Below are 24,576 nucleotides of genomic sequence, written 5' to 3'. Positions count from 1 at the left end.
CTTTTGGTTTCCTTCCTCCCAGCTGTTCCTCATGCGTTTGATTTCCCTCTCTTTATATCACCCCTCCTCCTATTGTAGGGCGTGCATTATAGTTCTCATTTCAGTTGTAGCTCTTGCTTTAGTATCTTCACTTGTAGCTATCAGTTCACTGGACCTGTGTTCTGCTGCAGCAAGTACTCCGGATATTGCCAGCTGTCCTTGGATCCGTCTTCTCTGCGGCTGCAACACCTTCAGCTAAGTGTACAGACATTGTTGTGTACCAGATCATTTTCTGACTGGATCTGAGGTGGCCACGGTTCCCTCCATATACTGAGTAGGGCACCGGTGGCCGTGCCCCTTCCACTATTGTAGGGGTTACAGTGGTCATTAGTCTTAGGTATGTGGGCATGCCTCGTTCCGCCATTTGGATCCGGGCATGTGCTTAGCAGCATAGGGAGAGCTCTGAGGGTCTGACAGGGGTCACCCTTTATCCTCCCTAGTTTGGGTCCGGTCAGTAGCTCTTTTACTGTGTATACTATTGTTGCTCACATACAGCCGTGACATTATAATCCACCAAAACCGTCCTTTTTTGACATGGATCCGCTTTCTGGCCTGGTTGACCGCATGCAGGGTCTTTCTTTGGAAGTAGCGGATCTCCGTCAATCTATGACTCAACTTCAAGCATTGGGCTCTGCTCCGGCTCATGGAGTCTGTTGCGAGCCAAAGGTCTCACTTCCGGAAACGTTCTCCGGGGGCAGTGAGAATTTTGTTCGCTTCAGAGAGGCATGCAAACTCCATTTTTGCTTGTGTCCCCACTCCTCTGGTAATGAGCAGCAGAGGGTGAGGATTGTCATCTCCCTGCTCAGGGGTAATGCTCAGACTTGGGCTTTTTCGCTGCCATCAGGGGATCCCTCCCTTCGATCCGTGGAAAGATTTTTTGTGGCCCTGGGGCAGATTTATGATGACCCGGATCGTGTTGCTCTGGCCGAATCTAACTTACGTGTTTTATGCCAGAACAAACTGTCTGCGGAGCTTTATTGTTCTGAATTTCGGAGATGGGCAGCTGATTCGGGTTGGAATGATGCTGCACTCCGGAGTCAGTTCTGTCATGGTCTCTCAGAGAGATTGAAAGATGCGTTTGCTTTCCATGAGAGACCAACGTCCTTAGAGTCTGCCATGTCATTGGCGGTACGCCTTGACAGGCGTCTAAGAGAAAGAAACGAGACCTCTCTGTCCAGCCATTGTCAGTCTAAGGGCAGTGGTGCGGACTCATTCAGTGTGCAGGGGCCTCATCCTGTCTCGCTCCCCTCTGAGGAGCCCATGCAGCTAGGTCGACTTGCCCCTGATAAAAGAGGATTTAGTCCTCAGAGTATGGTGTGCTTTTGTTGTGGGGGCATAGGTCATTTGGCAAATGTTTGTCCGTCTAGGAGATTCTTGAACTGTACTAAGAGCGATAATAAGAGAAAAACCTCAAAAGGTAGATCATCAAATTCTGCTTCATCTGCTACTTTGGGCAAAGTTGATGTAGGAATTGATGCTTTTCCTCTGACCTGCAGTTCCCGTTTTCTCCTGTCTGCCAGGGTGGTGCTAGAGAGCAAAGTCATTTCTTGTGAGATTTTTGTCGATAGTGGAGCGGCCGTCAATCTTATTGACACTCAATTTGTAGCAATGCATGGTTTTCAGGTTTGCACATTAGAAAAGGATATACCTGTTTTTGCTATTGACTCTGCTCCACTCTCACAGAGATCTCTGAATGGCATTGTTCACAATATCCGGCTAGCTGTAGGTGACACTCATGTGGAGGAAATATCTTGTTTTGTCCTTAACGGATTGCCTTCTCCTCTAGTTTTGGGGTTACCCTGGCTCACTAGACATAACCCCACTATTGATTGGCAAGGAAGGCAAATAAATGAGTGGAGTGACTTTTGTAGAGAGAATTGTCTCACAGCGACTTTTGCAGAGGTGTCTACTAAAACTGTGCCATCATTTCTCTCTGATTTCTCGGACGTGTTTTCCGAGAGCGGTGTTCAGGAGCTACCTCCTCACCGGGAGTTTGACTGTCCCATTATCATCATTCCCGGCGCCAAGCTGCCAAAAGCACGCCTCTACAATCTCTCACAACCGGAAAGAATCGCAATGCGAACTTATATCTCCGAGAGTCTCGAGAAGGGGCATATTCGTCCCTTAAAGTCACCTGTGGCCGCGGGTTTTTTTTTGTTAAAAAAAAAGATGGCTCTCTGAGACCTTGCCTAGATTTTAGGGAGCTGAACCGTATCACGATTCGCGATCCCTATCCCCTTCCTCTGATCCTGGACCTCTTCAACCAAATTGTTGGGGCCAAGGTGTTTTCCAAATTGGATTTGAGAGGCGCGTACAACCTGGTCAGGGTCAGAGAGGGGGATGAATGGAAAACGGCCTTTAATACCCCTAACGGGCATTTCGAGAATCTTGTTATGCCTTTCGGCCTGATGAATGCTCCGGCCGTCTTTCAGCATTTTGTTAATAGTATTTTCTACCATTTAATGGGGAAATTTGTATTGGTGTACCTTGATGATATTTAGATTTTTTCCCCTGATGTTCAGACCCATCAGGATCATCTTTTTCAGGTTCTGCAGATTCTGCGGGAAAATAAATTGTACGCCAAGCTGGAGAAATGTCTTTTTATGGTATCGGAGATTCAATTTCTGGGTTTTCTCCTCTCTGCTTCTGGTTTTCGCATGGATCCGGAGAAGGTCCGTGCTGTACTTGAGTGGGAGCTTCCTGAGAATCAGAAGGCATTGATGCGCTTTCTGGGTTTTGCAAACTATTACAGAAAGTTCATTTTGAATTATTCCTCTGTTGTCAAACCCCTTACTGACATGACAAAAAAGGGGGCGGATTTTTCCTCTTGGTCGGAGGAGGCGCTTGCAGCCTTTTCTAAGATTAAAGAGAGTTTTGCGTCTGCTCCCGTCTTGGTGCATCCCGATGTTTCCTTACCTTTTATTGTTGAGGTGGATGCTTCCGAGGTGGGTGTGGGTGCGGTTTTGTCCCAGGGCCCTTCTCCTGCCAAATGGCGACCCTGTGCCTTTTTCTCTAAAAAACTCTCGCCGGCAGAGAGAAACTATGATGTGGGAGATAGGGAGTTGTTGGCCATCAAGTTGGCTTTCGAGGAATGGCGCCATTGGTTGGCGGGGGCCAGGCACCCTATCACCGTTTTTACAGACCATAAGAATCTGGCATACTTGGAGTCGGCCAGGCGTATGAATCCGAGACAGGCCAGATGGTCTCTGTTCTTCTCCAGATTCAATTTTGTTGTTACATTTCGACCTGGGATAAAAAATGTGAAGGCTGATGCTCTCTCTCGCTGTTTTCCGGGAGGAGGAAACTCTGAGGACCCGGGTCCCATTTTGGCGGAGGGGGTAGTTGTTTCTGCTCTATATTCCGATTTGGAGGCCGAGGTCCAGGCTGCCCAGACTGAGGCACCTGCCCGTTGTCCTTCTGGGAAGTTGTTCGTGCCTCCTGAGCTACGTCACAAACTCTTTAAGGAGCATCATGATACGGTTCTTGCTGGTCACCCCGGGAGTAGAGCCACAGTAGATCTCATTGCTCGGAGATTTTGGTGGCCGGCTCTTCGTAAGTCGGTGGAGGGCTTTGTGGCTGCTTGTGAGACGTGCGCTCGCGCTAAGGTCCCTCGTTCACGGCCTTCAGGTTCCCTTCTCCCGTTACCCATACCTTCCCGTCCTTGGACACACCTGTCCATGGACTTTATCACGGATCTTCCTCGTTCCTCGGGGAAGTCGGTGATCCTGGTGGTGGTGGACCGTTTTAGCAAGATGGCTCATTTCGTACCTTTCCCTGCTTTACCCAATGCTAAAACGTTGGCGCAAGCTTTTGTCGACCATATTGTTAAATTGCACGGCATTCCCTCTGATATTGTTTCCGATAGAGGCACGCAGTTTGTGTCCAGGTTCTGGAAGGCTTTCTGTTCTCGCCTGGGGGTTCGGCTGTCCTTCTCTTCTGCTTTTCACCCGCAGTCGAATGGTCAGACTGAGCGCCTCAATCAGAATCTGGAGACATATTTGCGCTGTTTTGTGGCAGAGAACCAGGAGGATTGGTGTTCATTTCTCCCTCTTGCTGAGTTTGCTCTGAACAACCGTCGTCAGGAATCTTCTGATAAGTCACCATTCTTTGGTGCATATGGGTTCCATCCGCAGTTTGGGACATTCTCGGGAGGGGCTCTTTCTGGTTTACCTGAGGAGGAGAGATTTTCCTCGTCTTTGTCTACCATTTGGCAAAAGATTCAGAGTAATCTTAAAAAGATGAGTGAGAGGTATAGGCGTGTGGCTGATAAGAGACGTGTGCCTGGTCCGGACCTGAATGTGGGTGATCTGGTGTGGTTGTCTACAAGAAATATTAAACTGAAGGTTCCCTCCTGGAAATTGGGTCCCAAGTTTATTGGGCCTTATAAAATCTTGTCAGTCATCAATCCTGTTGCCTTCCGTCTTGATCTTCCACGGGTTTGGAAGATACATAATGTATTTCACAGATCTCTCTTAAAACCATATGTCCAGCCCACGATACCCTCCTCTTTGCCTCCTCCTCCGATTTTGGTTGATGGCAATCTAGAGTTTGAGGTTTCCAGAATTGTGGACTCTCGCATTGTCCGCGGTTCTCTTCAGTACCTCGTTCATTGGAAGGGTTATGGTCCTGAGGAGAGGATGTGGGTTCCGGTGTCGGACATTAAAGCCACTCGCCTCATCAGGGCATTTCATAGGGCTCATCCTGAGAAGGTGGGTCCTGGGTGTCCGGAGTCCACCCGTAGAGGGGGGGGTACTGTCACTACCAGAGCTTTGGGACGTTCTCACAGCTCTGTTTCTCCACCCCTGTGATGATGTCACTACTAGAGCTGGGAGGAGTTCTCACTGCTCTGTTTACTTTTGGTTTCCTTCCTCCCAGCTGTTCCTCATGCGTTTGATTTCCCTCTCTTTATATCACCCCTCCTCCTATTGTAGGGCGTGGATTATAGTTCTCATTTCAGTTGTAGCTCTTGCTTTAGTATCTTCACTTGTAGCTATCAGTTCACTGGACCTGTGTTCTGCTGCAGCAAGCACTCCGGATATTGCCAGCTGTCCTTGGATCCGTCTTCTCTGCGGCTGCAACACCTTCAGCTAAGTGTACAGACATTGTTGTGTACCAGATCATTTTCTGACTGGATCTGAGGTGGCCACGGTTCCCTCCATATACTGAGTAGGGCACCGGTGGCCGTGCCCCTTCCACTATTGTAGGGGTTACAGTGGTCATTAGTCTTAGGTACGTGGGCATGCCTCGTTCCGCCATTTGGATCCGGGCATGTGCTTAGCAGCATAGGGAGAGCTCTGAGGGTCTGACAGGGGTCACCCTTTATCCTCCCTAGTTTGGGTCCGGTCAGTAGCTCTTTTACTGTGTATACTATTGTTGCTCACATACAGCCGTGACAACAATGTGCTGAAGACAAGACCCGAGTGGTTTGCACGCTCTGCCATCAGAGCCTGAAGCGAGGCATTAACGTTCTGAACCTTAGCACAACCTGCATGACCAGGCACCTGCATGCAAAGCATGAACTGCAGTGGAGTAAACACCTTAAAAACAAGGAAGTCACTCAGGCTCCCCCTGATACCTCTTCTGCTGCTGCCGCCTCGGCCTCTTCTGCTGCTGCCGCCGCCTCGGCCTCTTCCTCCGCCTCTGGAGGAATGTTGGCACCTGCCGCCCAGCAAACATGGGATGTACCACCAACACCACCACCTCCGTCACCAAGAATCTCCACCATGTCACACGGCAGAGTTCAGCTCTCCATCTCACAAGCATTTAAGAGAAAGCGTAAATTCCCACCTAGCCACCCTCGATCCCTGGCCCTGAATGCCAGCATTTCTAAACTACTGGCCTATGAAATGCTGTCATTTAGGCTGGTGGACACAGACAGCTTCAAACAGCTCATGTCGCTTGCTGTCCCGCAGTATGTTGTTCCCAGCCGGCACTACTTCTCCAAGAGAGCCGTGCCTTCCCTGCACAACCAAGTATCCGATAAAATCAAGTGTGCACTGCGCAACGCCATCTGTGGCAAGGTCCACCTAACCACAGATACGTGGACCAGTAAGCACGGCCAGGGACGCTATATCTCCCTAACTGCACTCTGGGTAAATGTAGTGGCGGCTGGGCCCCAGGCGGAGAGCTCTTTGGCGCACGTCCTTCCGCCACCAAGTATCGCAAGGCAACATTCTTTGCCTCCTGTCTCCTCCTCCTCCTACTCAGCTTCCTCCTCCTCTTCTTCCACCTGCTCATCCAGTCAGCCACACACCTTAACCACTAACTTCAGCACAGCCCGGGGTAAACGTCAGCAGGCCATTTTGAAACTCATATGTTTGGGGGACAGGCCCCACACCGCACAGGAGTTGTGGCGGGGTATAGAACAACAGACCGACGAGTGGTTGCTGCCGGTGAGCCTCAAGCCCGGCCTGGTGGTGTGCGATAATGGGCGAAATCTCGTTGCAGCTCTGGGACTAGCCGGTTTGACGCACATCCCTTGCCTGGCGCATGTGCTGAATTTGGTGGTGCAGAAGTTCATTCGCAACTACCCTGACATGTCAGAGCTGCTGCATAAAGTGCTGGCCGTCTGTTCGCGCTTCCGGCGTTCACATCCTGCCGCTGCTCGCCTGTCTGCGCTACAGCGTAACTTCGGCCTGCCTGCTCACCGCCTCATATGCGACGTGCCCACCAGGTGGAACTACACCTTGCACATGCTGGACAGACTGTGCGAGCAGCAGCAGGCCATAGTGAAGTTTCAGCTGCAGCACGCACGGGTCAGTCGCACTGCGGAACAGCACCACTTCACCACCAATGACTGGGCCCCCATGCGAGATCTGTGTGCCCTGTTGCGCTGTTTCGAGTACTCCACCAACATGGCCAGTGGCGATGATGCCGTTATTAGCCTTACAATAAGACTTCTTTGTCTCCTTGAGAAAACACTTAGGGCGATGATGGAAGAGGAGGTGGCCCAGGAGGAGGAGGAGGAAGAGGGGTCATTTTTAGCACTTTCAGGCCAGTCTCTTAGAAGTGACTCAGAGGGAGGTTTTTTGCAACAGCAGAGGCCAGGTACAAATGTGGCCAGACAGGGCCCACTACTGGAGGACGAGGAGGACGAGGATGAGGAGGAGGTGGAGGATGACGAGGATGAAGCATGTTCACAGCGGGGTGGCAACCAACGCAGCTCGGGCCCATCACTGGTGCGTGGCTGGGGGGAAATGCAGGACGATGACGATACGCCTCCCACAGAGGACAGCTTGTCCTTACCTCTGGGCAGCCTGGCACACATGAGCGACTACATGCTGCAGTGCCTGCGCAACGACAGCAGAGTTGCCCACATTTTAACGTGTGCGCAGTACTGGGTTGCCACCCTGCTGGATCAACGGTACAAAGACAATGTGCCCACCTTACTTCCTGCACTGGAGCGTGATAGGAAGATGCGCGAGTACAAGCGCACGTTGGTAGACGCGCTACTGAGAGCATTCCCAAATGTCACAGGGGAACAAGTGGAAGCCCAAGGCGAAGGCAGAGGAGGAGCAAGAGGTCGCCAACGCAGCTGTGCCACGGCAGGGTTAGCATGGCAGAGATGTGGAAAAGTTTTGTCACCACGCCACAGCTAACTGCACCACCACCTGATACGGAACGTGTTAGCAGGAGGCAGCATTTCACTAACATGGTGGAACAGTGCGTGGGCCCCATTCAACTTCTGGGTCTTTAAATTGTCCACGTGGCCAGAGCTAGCCTTTTATGCCTTGGAGGTGCTGGCCTGCTCGGCGGCCAGCGTTTTGTCTGAACGTGTATTCAGCACGGCAGGGGGCGTCATTACAGACAAACGCAGCCGCCTGTCTACAGCCAATGTGGACAAGCTGACGTTCATAAAAATGAACCAGGCATGGATTCCACAGGACCTGTCCATCCCTTGTGCAGATTAGACATTTATAACTACCTCCTCTTAACAATATATTCTTGTACTCCAGGGCACTTCATTCAATCCTCTTTTTTTAATTTTACCATTATATTGCGGGGCAACCCAAAGTTGAATGAACCTCTCCTCTGTCTGGGTAAATATCTGCCAGTGGCCTGTTCCAGTGGTGGGTGACATGCAGCCTGATTCTTTGCAATGGGACCTCTCTCCTCTGTCTGGGTGCCGGGGCCTAAATATCTGACAGTGGCCTGTTCCAGTGGTGGGTGACATGAAGCCTGATTCTCTGCTATGGGACCTCTCTCCAATTGATATTGGTTAATTTTTTTTTTTTTTTTTTTTTATTCATTTCCCTATCCACACTTGTTTGTAGGGGATTTACCTACATTTTGCTGTCTTTTGCAGCCCTCTAGCCCTTTCCTGGGCTGTTTTACAGCCTTTTTAGTGCCGAAAAGTTCGGGTCCCCATTGACTTCAATGGGGTTCGGCTTCGGGGCAAAGTTCGGGTCGAGTTCGGATCCCGAACCCGAACATTTCCGGGAAGTTCGGCCAAACTTCTCGAACCCGAACATCCAGGTGTTCGCTCAACTCTACATATGAGTCATCTCCATTATGTTAGAACAGCACAACAGTCCTGACAATGTGTTGCAGTGCAGCTGAAAATAGGGAAGGGATGACAGATTCCCTTTCATTGCTGACTTGTTTGTTTCTATGTGATTTAGAACTCTGTTAGTACATGAACCCCCTGATTGTAAAGCGCTGAGGAATTTGTTGGTTCTATAAAATTAAAGATAAAGTTTTATTATTGTTCTTATAGATAAATTATGGACCTTCTGACCCTCTACTTAGTGATAGAGTCTCATATCCAACATCATATCAGATCACTCCTGATGACCAGGCTCGATATGAAGCTATTGTGAAGACTCTGCAGTACTTTGGATGGAACTGGGTTGGGATCATTACACCAGACAATGGAAATGGTGAAATGGAGTCAGAAACACTTAGTAAAATGATGACTCAGCACGAGATCTGTGTAGATTTTATCATCAAATTAGATAAATATGATTACACTATGAACGTAATGGGGATGGAGAAAATTCTAAATTCACATGCGGAAGTCATAGTGGTTTCTGGTCATTTTAACCGGGATTATGCCCACACTATCTACAGAGCTCAAGTGGAAAATATCACATTGATCCTTCATGAGTCTTGGTTGAGTATTGTAGATTTAGGACGTGAATATTATCAATTGGTCAACTGCAGCTTAATGTTTATGTCACCAAAGAAAGTAATCCCCAAGATTAATGTCATTCAGAATGTGAACCCCATGACCCGTCCAGATGACCCACTGCTGGAAGATCTTTGGTTCATCCTTTATAACTGCCTGACTAACAATAAAAGGAAAAATAAATTATTAGAAATGTTTTATACAGGTGAACCTGCAGTTAACTGCAGTGAGATACGTGGTTTCCCAAATAAGATGTATAAAGGTCACACTCTGTACTATGTCTACACATCAGTCTACGTTCTGGCTCATGTTCTGAATAGAATTGAACCAAAAAAATCTAGTTTACAGACACATGGACTAAGACATAAAGTAAGTAATATACAATCTATCTGTACAATCAGTGCTTAAGAGGATAACTGATATAACTAATCTTATACGGTAGCATCACACTGTCACATCCAGCCCTAACCTTAATGACTTCATTACATGAGTGGACACGTGGTCACCACCCACTAGAGATGAGCGAATCGAAGTTGACAAAGTTTATTTCGAGCCGAATTTCAGGAAAAATTGGATTTGCACTGAATCTGAATTTCATGATGCTTCGTCGTAACAAATGGAATTTTTTCCTAAAATGGCTGCTGCACATGTTAGGACATGGAGCTCTGGGAACGAGGGGTCACCCACAATGCCATGCATGCAGCCAATCAGCAACCAGCCAGCCCTGTGATGTCACAGCTCTATAAATAGCCTCAGACATCTTGGATTCAGCCATTTTCGGCTTATTTGCCGTTCAGCGGTGCAGTTATATGTTCTAAAGCCTTTTTTGCCGATTTTAAGTGGAAAAAAATAAGGGCTTATTTTCCATTCAGCGGTGCATTTTTAAGTTCGAAAACCTTTCTTGGGGTGTATTAGTGGAAAAAAGGGCTTATTAGCCGTTCAGCGGTGTAGTTTTTGATGTATATTAGTGGAAAAAAATAACGGCTTATTTGCCATTCAGCGGTGCAGTTATATGTTCTAAAGCCTTTTTTGGGGTGTATTAGTGGAAAACAAGGGCTTATTAGCTGTTGTGTAGTAAAGTGAGAAAATTACAGACTTTTTTGGCCTGTATTACAGGAAAACAAAAAGTATTATTTGCCGTTCAGTGGTGCAGTTATATGTTCTAAAGCCTTTTTTGGCATGTATTAGTGGGAAAAAAAGGGGCTTTTTAGCCATTGTGCGGTGAAGTGAGAAAATTACTGCATTTTTTGGCGTGTATTAGTTGAAAAAAAAGTATTATTTGGGTTCAGCGGTGCAGTTATATGTTGTAAAGCCTTTTTTGGGGTGTATCAGTTGGAAAAAAGGGCTTATTAGCTGTTGCATGGTAAAGTGAGAAAATTACAGCCTTTTTTGGCATGTATTAGTGGAAAACAAAAAGTATTATTTGCCGTTCAGTGGTGCAGTTATATGTTCTAAATTCTTTTTTGGGGTGTATTAGTGGGAAAAAAGGGATTATTAGCCGTTGTGTGGTAAAGTGAGAAAATTGCAGCCTCTTTTGGCATGTATTAGTGGGAAAAAAGTATTATTTGCCGTTCAACGCTGCAGATAAATGTTCTAAAGCCTTTTTTTGCACATATAAGTGGAAAAAAATAAGGGCTTATTTGCCGTTCAGTGGGGCAGTTATATGTTGGGGTGTATTAGTGGGGGAAAAAAGGGGCCTATTAGCCGTTGTGTGGTGACGTGAGAAGATTATAGCCTTTTTTAAGGTGTATTAATTAATTTTTTATTGAATTGATCTAACAGTATGTCAGACAGAGAAGTTACAGGCCCTGCACAGGGGAGGAGCAGAGGCGTAAATGTTTCTGGCGTAGGCACAGGTCGCAGCAGAGTAAGGGGGCGCGGCAGCGGGGTCACTTCCAGAGGCCTGAGCTCCTGGTTGTGTCTTGACCAGCAACCCAGCGGTTTTTGAATAGTTAACTCGGTCATCCACTTCATCCCAAGTGACAACAGACACCCCCAGCCTTTAGTTGGTGGGTTCGTCAGACACAACCCTTAGTTGGCATGGCCCAGGATCAGGCCCTGTGCTCTCACCTGTCCTCAACCTGCCTCTGTCCTTTTCTGTTGCCTCAGTCAGAGAAGTATTATATGCTGTGGGCTCAGCTCCACTATACAGCGAGGACAAGCTACTAAAGGACAGTCAGCAGATACTGCCCAGCCAAGATCTGGAGAAGACATCCGCTGCTTCCTCCGGTAGGCGGGCAAGTCGTGATGAGCAGAGTGCCGTGGGAGCTGGTGTTGTGAGCGGTCAGGCTCCTGGCTAAGAGACCGTTGAGCAGGACATCAGTGACATGCAGACAGTATTCGATGATGAGGTAGCCGATCGGAATTGGGAGCCGGGTGATGAAAGGGCTTCATCATCATTGTAAAAAGAGTGTGGCAGCTTGCACGTAAGGCAGCGGCGGAGCCAACAAGTCGGTAGCGTGGCCGGGAGTCAGCAGGGTGGCAGCAATGGGAGGTCGGGAGCCAAATGTGCCCGGGGTAGACCACCTGCTTCGCAGGAGCCTACCTGCCCAGAAAGTAGTGGTGCAGGGGTTAACGGAGGCAGCGGCCTTAGCTGTCGGTCAGTGCAGAGTGTTAGGGGTAAAATCACCTACTCTGCAGTGTAGAAGTTTTTAGTTAAGCCGCCGGAGGAGGTGAACATGGACATTTGCCGAATCTGTGGGCAGAAGGTGAAGCGTGGCCAGGGTGACAATGTTGGCACCACGGCCCTGCATCAACATATACAGAGACACCATAAAGTGGCCTTGGAGAACCGTGTCTCCAATGTGGTGGTCCAGCCTGCCGCAGCAACCACCCAGTGGCACGCACCCAATTTCAGGCAGTGAAGGCTCCACCACCTCAGCCGAAGGGAGCTTTCTGTCCTTCCCATCATCTACCAGTCCAGATGCTCCTGCTCCTTGACCTACTACTCCTCGTCAGTCTTTCCGTCAGCAATCGATACCCGAAGAGAAAACAGTATGCGCGCACTCAAAGGCTCAGAAGCTGAAAGTGCTCCTGGCCAAGTTGCTGGTGCTGCAGTCCCTCCATTTCCAAGTGTTGGGCTCTGTACATTTCAGAGAACTGATGGCTTGTGCCGAGCTGAGGTGGAGAGTCCCAAGCCGTCATTTATTTGCTAAAAAGGCAGTACCAGCCCTGCACAAATATGTAGAACAGAAGGTGGGCCAGTTCTTTAGCCTGTAGGTGTCTGCCAAAATGCACGGCAGAGCCAACGTGTGGGGCTGTAACTACGGTCAAGGACAAGATATGTCCTTTACAGGCCACTGGGTAACTGTGGTTCCTGCCCAGCCAAACCAGCAACTTGGTCAGGTGACGCCGCTTCCGCCTCCAAGTTCTCACGCCATTGGTCCTGCGACAATGTCCGCCTCTGCCTCCTCATCTTCCACCGTGTCCTCAGCCTCCACTGCAGGAGCAATTCACAGTGCTCCTCCAGCATACCACATGTGCAGGGAACGGCGGTGTCATGCTGTTCTACACTTCGTTTGCCTGGGCAAACTGAGTCACACAGGGGAGGAAATCATGAGGAGGTTAACTCGGTCATCCACTTCGTCCCAAGTGACAACAGACACCCCCAGCCTTTAGTTGGTGGGTTTGTCAGACACAATCCTTAGTTGGCATGGCCCAGGATCAGGCCCTGTGCTCTCACCTGTCCTCAACCTGCCTCTGTCCTTTTCTGTTGCCTCAGTCAGAGAAGTATTATATGCTGTGGGCTCAGCTCCACTATACAGCGAGGACAAGCTACTAAAGGACAGTCAGCAGATACTGCCCAGCCAAGATCTGGAGAAGACATCCGCTGCTTCCTCCGGTAGGCGGGCAAGTTGTGATGAGCAGAGTGCCGTGGGAGCTGGTGTTGCGAGCGGTCAGGCTCCTGGCTAAGAGACCGTTGAGCAGGATATCAGTGACATGCAGACAGTATTCGATGATGAGGTAGCCGATCGGAATTGGGAGCCGGGTGACGAAAGGGCTTCATCATCATCGTGAAAAGAGTGTGGCAGCTTGCATGTAAGGCAGCGACGGAGCCAACAAGTCGGTAGCGTGGCCGGGAGTCAGCAGGGTGGCAGCAATGGGAGGTCGGGAGCCAAATGTGCCCGGGGTAGACCAAGTTCTCCAAGTTCTCACGCCATTGGTCCTGCGACAATGTCCGCCTCTGCCTCCTCATCTTCCACCATGTCCTCAGCCTCCACTGCAGGAGCAATTCACAGTGCTCCTCCAGCATACCACATGTGCAGGGCACGGCGGTGTCATGCTGTTCTACACTTCGTTTGCCTGGGCAAACTGAGTCACACAGGGGAGGAAATGCTCTGTGTCTTTCATCAAGAAATCGAATCCTGGCTTTCTCCGCGACAACTCAAAATCTGAACCATGGAGACCGACAACGGAAAGAACATGGTGTCGGCGCTGCGTCTACGAGGGATGAGCGATGCGGCCTGCATGGTACACGTGTTCAATCTGGTTGTCAAGCGGTTCCTGAAGTCTTCCACCCATCTGCAAGACATTATAAAAATGGCCAGGAAACTTTGCATGCACTTCAGCCACTCGTACACTGAAAAGCACACACTTCTTGAGCTGCAGCGGCAGAACGTCATCCCCCAACATAGGCTGATATGCGACGTTTCCACCCGCTGGAATTCCACCCTCCATATGTTGGACCGACTATACGAACAGAGAAAGGCCATAAACGATTTCTTGATGATCCAAGCGGACAGGAGTACTCCCCTGTGTAATTTCAATGTCAGCCAGTGGTAGCTCATGCGTGACACTTTATCAGGCCCTTTGAGGAGGCCACATTATTTGTCTTTCGCCAGGACTGCGGGATGAACATCATTCCACTGCTATATATCCTGAAACAGATTGCTGGTAAATCTGGCTGGTCAGGGGACTGGAGACGTGGTGCCTACATCTCACGGCCACATGAGCCCTGTGGGGGCTGAACTGGAGGAGGAGGAGTACATTGGAGCACAAGCAATGTGTAGCGAAATGGGTGGTTTTTCTACACAGGTGACAGGAGAGGAGGAGCAGGGGCAGCCGGAGGAGCAAGAAGTAGATGAGGAAGATGAGGCAGATGACCCAGGCACACAGTGGCAGTATGCACTGGAGATGGAGGCAGGGAGTCCCTCCGAGTCACTTGCGCAAATGGCCCACTGCATGCTCACTTGCTTGGGTAGTGACAGCCGAATTGTCACCATTCGGCAGAGGGATGACTTTTGGATCTCCACCTTGTTGGACCCTCGCTACCGGTCAAAAATGGGGGCCTTTTTTATACCCGCTGAGAGGGAGGGCAAACTGAACTACTATAGAGACAACCTATGCAGTCAGTAGGCCGCTGCCTATATGTGCCATCATCCATCCTCTCACCGAGGGGCCCTCTGTGCTCTCGTTTCACTGCCATGGCATCTGTGGTGGGGTGGGGGGGGTAGGAGCAGTACCAGCTCCATCAGCGGCAGCTTGAGTCTAGAGTCGATGATGGGCAGCTTTCTTAACCCGCCTAGTGAAGCAACTACTCACAGCAGCAGCTAGACCTGGAGAAGGACCTGAACCAGCAGGTGGTGGCCTACTTGGACAGCACCCTGCCACCCCATATTAAAGATCCGCTGGACTACTGGGCAGCCAAACTGGATTTGTGGCCGCAACTGACCGAGTTTGCCCTGGAAAAGATGTCCTGCCCGGTCAGTAGTGTGGCATCAGAGCGGGTGTTTAGTGCGGCGGGGGCCATAGTTACCCCAAGGAGAACTCGTCTGTCCACCGAAAATGTGGAGAGACTGACCTCTGTCAAGATAAATAAGGCGTGGATCATCCAGTATTTCCACCAACCAATGCCTGATGCATCAGATTAGATCATACATGCTGCCTCACCCAAACCTTGAAAAAAAGAGAGCGGATTCTTATGGCTACTTGCCTCAGCTACTATTCTGATGCTGCCACTCGCGTGATGCCACACATCTGATGCCAAGTGCTTCTTACACCCTCCAACGGGTACGGTTATTGCCACCCACCTACCCACTCTGTCAATGGGTCACTCTGTGGTCTCTTAATGCTGCTGCCACCTCACTACTCAGGTCTCCTCATGCTGCTGCTGCCACCTCCACACTCTGTCATTGTGCCACTCTGTGGCCTCCACATGCTGGTGCTGTTGCCACCTCAACACTATGTCACCTTGGCAATCTGTGGCATCCTCATGCTGCTGCTGCTGTCACCTCCACACTATGTCACCTTGCCACTCTGTGGCCTCCTCATACTGCTGCTAACTGAACACTATGTCACCTTGCCACTCTGTGGCCTCCTCATGCTGCTGCTGCCACCTTCACACTATGTCACCTTGCCACTCTGTGGTCTCCTCATGCTGCTGCTAAATCAACACTATGTCACTAGGTTACTCTGTGGCCTCCCTGATGCTGTTGCCACCTCCACACTCTGTCATTGTGCCACTCTGTGGCCTCCTCATGCTGCTGCTGCTGCCACCACCACCCTACGTCACCTTGCCAGTCTATGGCCTCCTCATGCTGCTGAAAACTCAACACTATGTCACTGGGCCACTCTGTGGCCTCCTCATGCTGCTTAGGTACCCAAATCAGATTCCACCTTTCATTTAAATTCTAAAGTTCTTATTCCTAAAATGAAGTGAAGTCTGGAAGAACCGATCTTACCAGTCCCAATATATCCGCACCTCTGGATGCCTAGTGATGTACTTTACATTCCACCTCATGTGGAGGTCAGTTCTCAGTTCCATTAAGCATCTTCAGTACAGGAAGAAAGGTGATTTTGTCTTTTTTTTTGTTTTGTTTTTACTGGCACAAATGGGGGCATTCTAACAATGCAGGGACATAAAGAGATTGACATTATATTGTAGGGGCCTTCATGGAAATATGGGGAAAGTGGGAAATTCTAACACAAAGGAGAACATTTTATTGTTGGGGTGTTGCTGTTTAGTGGGCACTCAGAGGTCACCATTACTGTAAGGGCAGTTTGGACACCATTAGAGTTAGGGGAGAGCTATCACTATATAGGACACAACAAGGGGTACATTTACTCTCTAAGGTACCAAGGGGGGGGGTTATTACTGCCTAGGACACTATGTCTTGGGAGCCCAGTTCCACAATTTTCCCAGGGACCTGCAGGACTCTTGTTAAGCCAGTGACTCTCCATGTCTTTGACTGAAGATTGTACGTTCTTTGAAGATTTTTCCTTTTCAGCTTGTGGGCTCATAGATGGGTTCTTTGAGTTTTTTCAGGTGCTGAAATTTTTTGTGCAGGTCTTTGTTTGTGACCCTTCTGTTCTTGATTGTTGCTGCTTTATACAGTAGTTATTATTATTATTTTTACTCCCCATAATTAATGTCCTTTCTGAATCCATTCCCTAGGCTTGGTCTTGCCTAGGCTTGGTCTTGCGGAAGTACTGTTTCGTCTTGACTGTTAAGATTGTTTCGGCAGGATGAACTTTTTGCATCTATTTTTTTCAAATGCTGAATGGGAGAAACCTGGCATCTTTATGAGAAAAATATTGTCATGGGGAAAAATGGAATCCTTCCTTTCTTAATTTGAGTTCATGGATCTTCTTAAACCCAAACTTCAAACTTATCTCCTTTTCCCAAGCAGTATTGCAGAAGCTGTTCCCATAGCCTTATTCTAACTGATACTTACTCACTCTTTAAGTGCATTCACCTTAACCTTCCCCCCCTTCCGGTACACTACTCCTTCTCCTTAATCCTTGAATCATTCGTTTTTTATACAGTACAAGGATAGTTCACCAATCTTACCGATATACATGCAATGGTGAATATTGGTGTAAAATGCTTGTATGTAAATGTTTGTTTCTCATGTTTATTATGCTGAAAGAATTCAATAGAAACCAACTGAAATAAAAAATGAGGATTGCTAACAGTTTGGTTTGTATTTCTTTTCTAAGAAAGAGTCCTTATCCAAATTTAAGCACAGTTACCGATTTAGCAGAGTTAGCACTCAAACTCTTAACTCAAATGTCTTAACTCATCGTGATCTGCTTGAAAAGCAATTGAGGGTGTTGGCTTAACACAACTAGTTTAAATAACATTAATCACCTAATAGGTCAAATGTTGTAACAATTACTGTCACTGGGATACTCTAAATATTATCTTCAAATGCAGGGAGTGGCAATGGGGGCGACCTGTGCCCCTTCGTATGGCAATTTATTCCTCGGAGCCTGGGAACGGTCGATTTTTCTGGACGGTCAGATCATCGAGATAGATAAGGTACACAATTGGATACGTTATATCGATGATGTCCTCTTCATTTGGGAAGGATCTTTGGAAGACCTAAATCGTTTTATGACACAGTTAAATACCAATGACCTTAATATCAAACTCACCTTTCAGGCTGCAAAGAAATTGGATTTTTTGGATCTCCGGATTACTGTTGGTGAGGGAGGTACCCTTAAAACAGACATCTATAGGAAAAAGATGGCAGTTAATTCCATCTTGCATGCTGAGTCGGCACATCCCAAGACAACCATCAATGGAATCCCCACAGGTCAGTTTTTAAGGCTCAAAAGAATCTGTTTAGAAAAAAATCAATACCAAAAACAATCACAGATATTGAAAGACAGATTCTTAGAAAGAGGATACAGCAATCGGCAAATTAAAAAGAGCATGCGTATAGCTAAACAAAGAACAAAGGACAAATTGCTGCACCCAAATAGTAAGATACTAAAAGATCAAAGCCAGGAACCAAGGTTTATAACCAACTATAATAGACAGTGGGGGCAGATTAATGGTGTCCTGAACAAGCATTGGGAAATACTCACTGACATGAGATTGAAGCAATTGGTCTTAAACAGACCCCTAATAACTGCAAGAAGATCCAGAAATCTAAAGGACATTTTAGTCCACAGTCATTACATACCAGATGTGGCAGGGAAGAGTGAGGAGATAAGAGGGGGCTCATATGCTTGTGGTAGGTGCTTCAAGGCTTGTAGAAACATGGAAAGAACTAATGAATTCATCGATGGAGATAGAAAGAGAACCTATCAAATTAGAGAGTAGATCTCATGCTCTTCCACAGGGGTAGTGTACTATGCCACCTGCCCCCGTGATAAAATATATGTGGGTCTGACTACGCGAGAATTGAGGAAAAGGGTCAGAGAGCATGTGAGGGACATCGAAAAAGCCAGTGAAGAAGAGGACTTGAATAATTTAAAAACCATACCTAAGCACTTTAAAATCTTCCATGGTGGTAATCCAAGTGGACTCAAATTTAGAGGCATTGATCTGATCCATCTGGGGACAAGAGGAGGTAATAAGGGCAAAAAATTAGCACAACTGGAAAGTAGGTTGATTTTCAGGTTGAACACCTTGGCACCTGTAGGGCTGAATGAAAAATTAGGATTTAGTTCCTTCCTGTAAAATGCTGTGTCTTTTAATAAATTTTATGGGGAGAATAAAAATATTTTTAACAGTAGTCTATTTAAATAATAAAAATATTTTTAACAGTAGTCTATTTAAATAATGTATAAATCAGTCTGATCAGTTATTAATCCATGTCCTTTTATATACCACCATCATAGGTCCTTTCCATCTAGGAGACTATCGTTGGAAAAACTTATACCATCTTCACTAAATGTCACCCGCAAAGGGATGTCTGCATTAGTTGAGTCAAGATATTATATCTACAATTATTAGGAGGGTGGAAGGGGGAGATGGTCTCTGGATAATAATGCCAACAATAGTATAATATGGATATGGGTCAGAATTTATTGGTCCCATTAGACTTAGAATTGTCTGGGATGAATTAAAGGACATCCAGCAGCATCAGTATAGCACTGCCGTATTTATTATATATTTAATGCGCACCAATATTTAGGTTTTAATATCATAAAATTATTCATAGTTTTCTGTATTGTTCACTGTATTTGATCATGTGTTTAAATTATAACTACACAATATATTTATAAATGATTAATATAAATATATATACACTAATTTATTTGTATGCACCTTACACTTTATATTGATCCCTTATTAATAGGGAGTATGATTCATTTGCACCTTAGGGAATTAGAGTTATTATTTTAGCACTTTTATGTATAATAATAGATTTATACACTTATACTTTTTATATAATGTTTATCATTGATATGGCTGTTTTGCTGCTACCTATTAGCTGGTCTATAGAGTCATTACCATACCTTGTACTCCTTTTTGTATGATTCCCCCGTTTTTAGAGAGGCCGTTATTTTAAGCTATCCACCCGTAAGTTACAACATGTTCCACACATATCTATATGATCGTGTCCCCTTCCTTCACTATATAGTCTCCTTACCGCTTGCAAGCAGCATGAGAGACGAGAATGGTCTAGTGCGCATGACGGTCCGGCGGTCAGCAGGCTTCCCTCTATCTCCAAGGAGATCAGACGTCGGTGACGCCGGTCAGTGCCGTGCGCGGCACGTGACTGCCCTCACCGGCGTCGGACTCAGGAAATGGGCGGAAGCGGATGTGAAGCGGCCGCTCCTGATTGGTCATGCGCCTCCAGCAGCCTCCACTCGTCACACCGCACATGTGACCTATACTGACACCATTCATTGGACATAATTTCATGTTAAATACCGATCACCTGACCCCATTTAATTACTCCTCCTGAGGACGCAGAACGGCGAAACGTACGTCGAGGAGATCATACACACCTATCCTGACCCTTACCGGTATGTTCTTAACTTTATCTCTGGTTTTCTTATTGGGAACATTTTGTATTTTACCTTGTCATCCCGATTGCCAATTAGGAATAGGGGAGCTACTCACCTTATGTTGAGCTTTATATATAGTGAGTGTTAGTTCACACCAGGCTCAGAGCACTATTGGTTTTAGAGCCCCCTCCTCCTGTTACGGTATTAACCACTGATTGAATTTCCTTGTAAGAGGTAGATTTATATTTATATAGGTGTTGTAATTTATTGGATTCATCCACCATATGCTTCATTATTAGAATTATATGTAATATACAGGGTGGGCCATTTATATGGATACACCTTAATAAAATGGGAATGGTTGGGGATATTAACTTTCTATTTGTGGCACATTAGTATATGTGAGGGGGGAAACTTTTCAAGATGGGTGGTGACCATGGCGGCCATTTTGAAGTCGGCCATTTTGAATCCAACTTTTGTTTTTTCAATAGGAAGAGGGTCATGTGACACATCAAACTTATTGGGAATTTCACAAGAAAAACAATGGTGCTTGGTTTTAACGTAACTTTATTCTTTCATGAGTTATTTACAAGTTTCTGACCACTTATAAAATGTGTTCAATGTGCTGCCCATTGTGTTGGATTGTCAATGCAACCCTCTTCTCCCACTCTTCACACACTGATAGCTACACCGCAGGAGAAATGCTAGCACAGGCTTCCAGTATCCGTAGTTTCAGGTGCTGCACATCTCGTATCTTCACAGATAGTGAAGATACAAAGATAGTGGGGCCATTCTTCATCAATGGAAACCTCAAGGCCACTGGATATGTGAAATTGCTACATGATGATGTGTTTCCCTCTTTATGCACTGAAGCTGGCACGTTCCCTGAGTTTTTCCAGCAAGATGGTGCACCACCACATTATGGGTGTCAGGTCCGAGCATTCCTAGATGAACAGTTTCCTGGAAAGTGGATTGGTCGTCGTGGGCCAGTTGAATGGCCCCCAAGGTCTCCCAATCTGACCCCCTTAGACTTTTAACTTTGGCGTCATCTGAAGGCAATTGTCTATGCTGTGAAGATACAAGATGTGCAGCACATGAAACTACGGATACTGGAAGCCTGTGCTAGCATTTCTCCTGCGGTGTTGCTATGTAAATTGTTATGCATGCTACATGTGACAAAAGGTTTTTCCCCAACTGGCTCTTCTCTAATTCCCATATGGTTAGTCTGCCCCTGTTGCTCATTGAGTGACCCCATGTTGTGCTGTTTTTTGCTCATGGTGTTGTGGTTTGTATTGTAAATTAGAATTGTCTAATTTGAAGAAGAATTTGAAAAAATTTAATTTGTGACAATTTTATTATTTTTGGCAGCTGTCCAAATATATGAGAAATTCTGTTTATATGGATCATTCTGGAAACCCCATTCTCTTTAATGAGAGAGGAAAACTGCCCTCCGAGTGGCATTTAGTAAACTTGGTTTTTCAGAAGAATCAGAAACATTATCTTTGGTATAAATCACACATGGCCTCCTTTGAAGAATCTCCACAAAAGAAAGCCGTACTTAACATTGACCTAGGAAACATTACATGGAAAAATCACAGAGTAAGAGAAGATAAATGATAAATGACTGTTATATAAAAAGTTTCTATAATTCATTGACAAATAATTACCATAAATATAAATACTAAACCAGAAATACTAAAATTTACAAATCTGGATATTATTCTGGTGTGTACTCATTTATTAATCAGAAGTTATACATTAATCCATAAATTGCTCTTTAAGAGGTTTATTTATATGTGTGCTGCCTCTCCAGTCTAAGCATTGAAAGTGTGATCTCTGTAACTTACAGTTGTGATGAGATAGCGGTAACATCAATCTTAGTTGAATTGGCTGACAGTGACTCGATCCAAACAACACCTTGTAGATCATGAAGGAGTTTATTCCAAACTGTGCAGATCATACACCAATGAACAAATGGATAAGTCAAAAAATTATGTTGTGAGCAGCTAACAGGGTACATGTGGCTGAGATGAAGAGTGAAGCCAGAATGCAAGGGAGAGAGGGGAGGAGACAATACAGAGAGCACAGCAGGAGGGGAAGAGAGAAGGGACACACAGAATAAAAAGGCAAACCATGCATGTGTAACATGACACTCCCCGTCGAAATCTATGATTTCTAATAACAATAATAAACTTTAAATAAGTCCATGAATAATAGATGTTTCTTCTTCTGGAAGATCTGCAAAACGAAAAAGGAACAAGAAAAATTCAACAAGGAAAACATTACTACAACACTTGTAGACGTGCTCTAAAGTGTTAACAGCATTAGGAGGAAGATAGATCCGTGAGTCCATCTTAAGAGGGAAAGGCACCAATATGCACAACTCCTTCTTAACTCCCTTTGCATCAAAAATGGGTGTTTTTTAAAACCAGAAAATTATTGAAGTATTCCAAGCTTGTTTTTAACAATGACAGATTCAGCAAACGCCGCAAAATTAGGATTTTGCCCTAAATGACACAGAATATGACAGCAGTATATAACGCTTGAATTTCACACTGACAGATGCAGCAAAGGCTGTAAAATTTTGTATTTTGCCCAAAAAGGGTGTTTTTTAAAACCTAGAAAAGTATTGCCGTATTTCTTGCTTAAATTGCACACTGACTAATATGGCATAGGCCCCAGATGGAGGGTATTGCCAAAATTTGGTGTTTTTTAAAACCAGAAAATTATTGCTGTATTTCAAGCTTGTATTTAACAATGACAGATGCAGCAAACGCTGCAAAATTAGGATTTTGCCCTAAATGGGTGTTTTTTTTTTTATAACAGAATATGACAGCAGTATATAACGCTTGAATTTTACACTGACAGATGCAGCAAGGGCTGTAAAATTTTGTATTTTGCCCCAAAAGGGTGTTTTTTCAAACCCATAAAATTATTGCTGTATTTCTAGCTTAATCAGTATTTTGTGGAAGCAGGTGTATTGCAGGCCTCAATCAATATTTGGTGGAAGCAGTTATATCAATCCCCTTAATCAGTATTTTGTGGAAGCAGGTATATTGCAGGCCTCAATCAATATTTGGTGGAAGCAGGTATATCGCACCCCTCAATTAGTATTTTGTGGAAGAAGGTATATTGTACCCCTCAACAATCAGTTTTTTGGGGGCAACTGGTATATCACACCAGTTGCAATTAGTTGTTCCAATAGCGCTTGTCCCTCTATATAGCTGCGGTATGGCAGCAGAACCGCACAGAACTGCTGCACAATACAAATGCACTATAATATACTTTCTATGTTAGATAGTATATTATAAGTATATTACACCCCTCAGTTTATCACACCTATCAATAGCACACCTATACCAGTCCTTAAAAGGACTTTTGTGGCCCTATTAGGTAGGCGTTTGGTGTCCCTAACAGCCTGTCCCTGCTCCACAAAGCAGCCTTTTCCTACACTGGCAAAACACAAAATGTAAAATGGCTGCCAGATCAGGTTCTGTTATAGGGTGGGTGTGTGTCCATGTGCTGAAATGTCTTAATTGGCTTTCCTGTCCCACCTGATGTGTGCGTCATGGGTCAAATTTTGGCAAAATTCAAAAGAATATGGCACCAGCGGACCTCGTCATATGTTCGCATGGTCGGAAAATTGCGAACGTGCAAAGTTCCCCGCAAAACAACTGCCGGGTTAACCGCAAGGCCATCTCTAAGGCTTGATTTAGTTGGTCCGTTTTGGCCCCGTAAGTGCCCAAATAAGAGAAGTGTGCAGTGATTCTAAGAGCGACGCCTGTCATCTGCATGTCATACTGACTCACAGTATTATTTCACTACCACAGCAGTCTCCCTATGCGTGTTCAGGCTCATGCACACGACCGTATGCCCTCCGAGTCATACGATCCATGAGCGGGCCATATATTCTGGAGCGGCATATATTGTGCGCACGGGAGTACACAGCATCATAGATTACAATGATGCTGTGCATGTTGAGCATCATATGAGTGCAGGACAATGGCACCACGGGTGGTCCGACGTGCACAGCATTATTGTAATCTATGATGCTGTGTACTCCGGTGCGCACAATGTATACCGCTCCAGGACATCCGCTCGCGGACCGTATGTCTCGGAGGGCATACGGTCGTGTGCATGAGCCCTTACTGCAAGGCACAGTGTTCTACATTACTATAAAGGCTCTCTGCAGGCCGGAAATAGCTGTTTAATGCGATTCGTCACAAATACATTTGTTAACAATCCACTTATCTCTACAACCCATGTAGGCGACACAGCAAAGGTGCTTTGGTCACATGAGACCAAAGTTAAACTTTTTGACCTAAATGCAAAACTAACCCTGCACATCACACTGAACACACCATCCCCACCATGAAACAAGGAGGTGGCAGCATCATGCTGGGGGAGGCTTTTCTCCAGCAGGGACAGGGAAGCTGGTCAGAGTTGATAGGAAGATAGATGGAGCTAAATACAGAAAGTGGTAGAGGCTGCAGAAGACTTGAGAATGGGGCAGAGGTTCACCTTCCAGCAGGACAACGACCCTAAAGATCCAGCTAGAGCTACATTGGAAGGGTTTCGCTCAAAGCATCTTCATTAGTGTTGGTCGAGCACCAAAGGACTCGTGTGTTCGAGTAAAACACTTTGCGATGCTCGGGTGTTCTACCGAGCCCTCGAGCACAATAGAAGTCAATGGGAGAACCCCAGGCACCCCCTGCTCAGAAGAG

The 24,576-nt window shown here is 46.3% G+C and overlaps 1 protein-coding gene across 1 annotated transcript in view; it reads left to right on the top strand.

The window, feature by feature from the left end:
* LOC120991097 overlaps positions 1-24,576 on the top strand; it is a 94,642-nt gene that overhangs the window by 12,410 nt on the left and 57,656 nt on the right. Inside the window, exon 4 of the mRNA XM_040419989.1 lies at positions 8,756-9,371. Coding sequence (XP_040275923.1) covers positions 8,756-9,371 — 616 coding nt within the window. The remainder of the gene's footprint in view (positions 1-8,755; positions 9,372-24,576) is intronic.

The sequence above is a fragment of the Bufo bufo genome, chromosome 2, assembly GCF_905171765.1.
Source record: "Bufo bufo chromosome 2, aBufBuf1.1, whole genome shotgun sequence".
Classification (NCBI taxonomy): Eukaryota; Metazoa; Chordata; class Amphibia; order Anura; family Bufonidae; genus Bufo; species Bufo bufo.
Note: the sequence above shows the minus strand (reverse complement) of the source record. Positions and strands in the feature narration are given on the sequence as shown.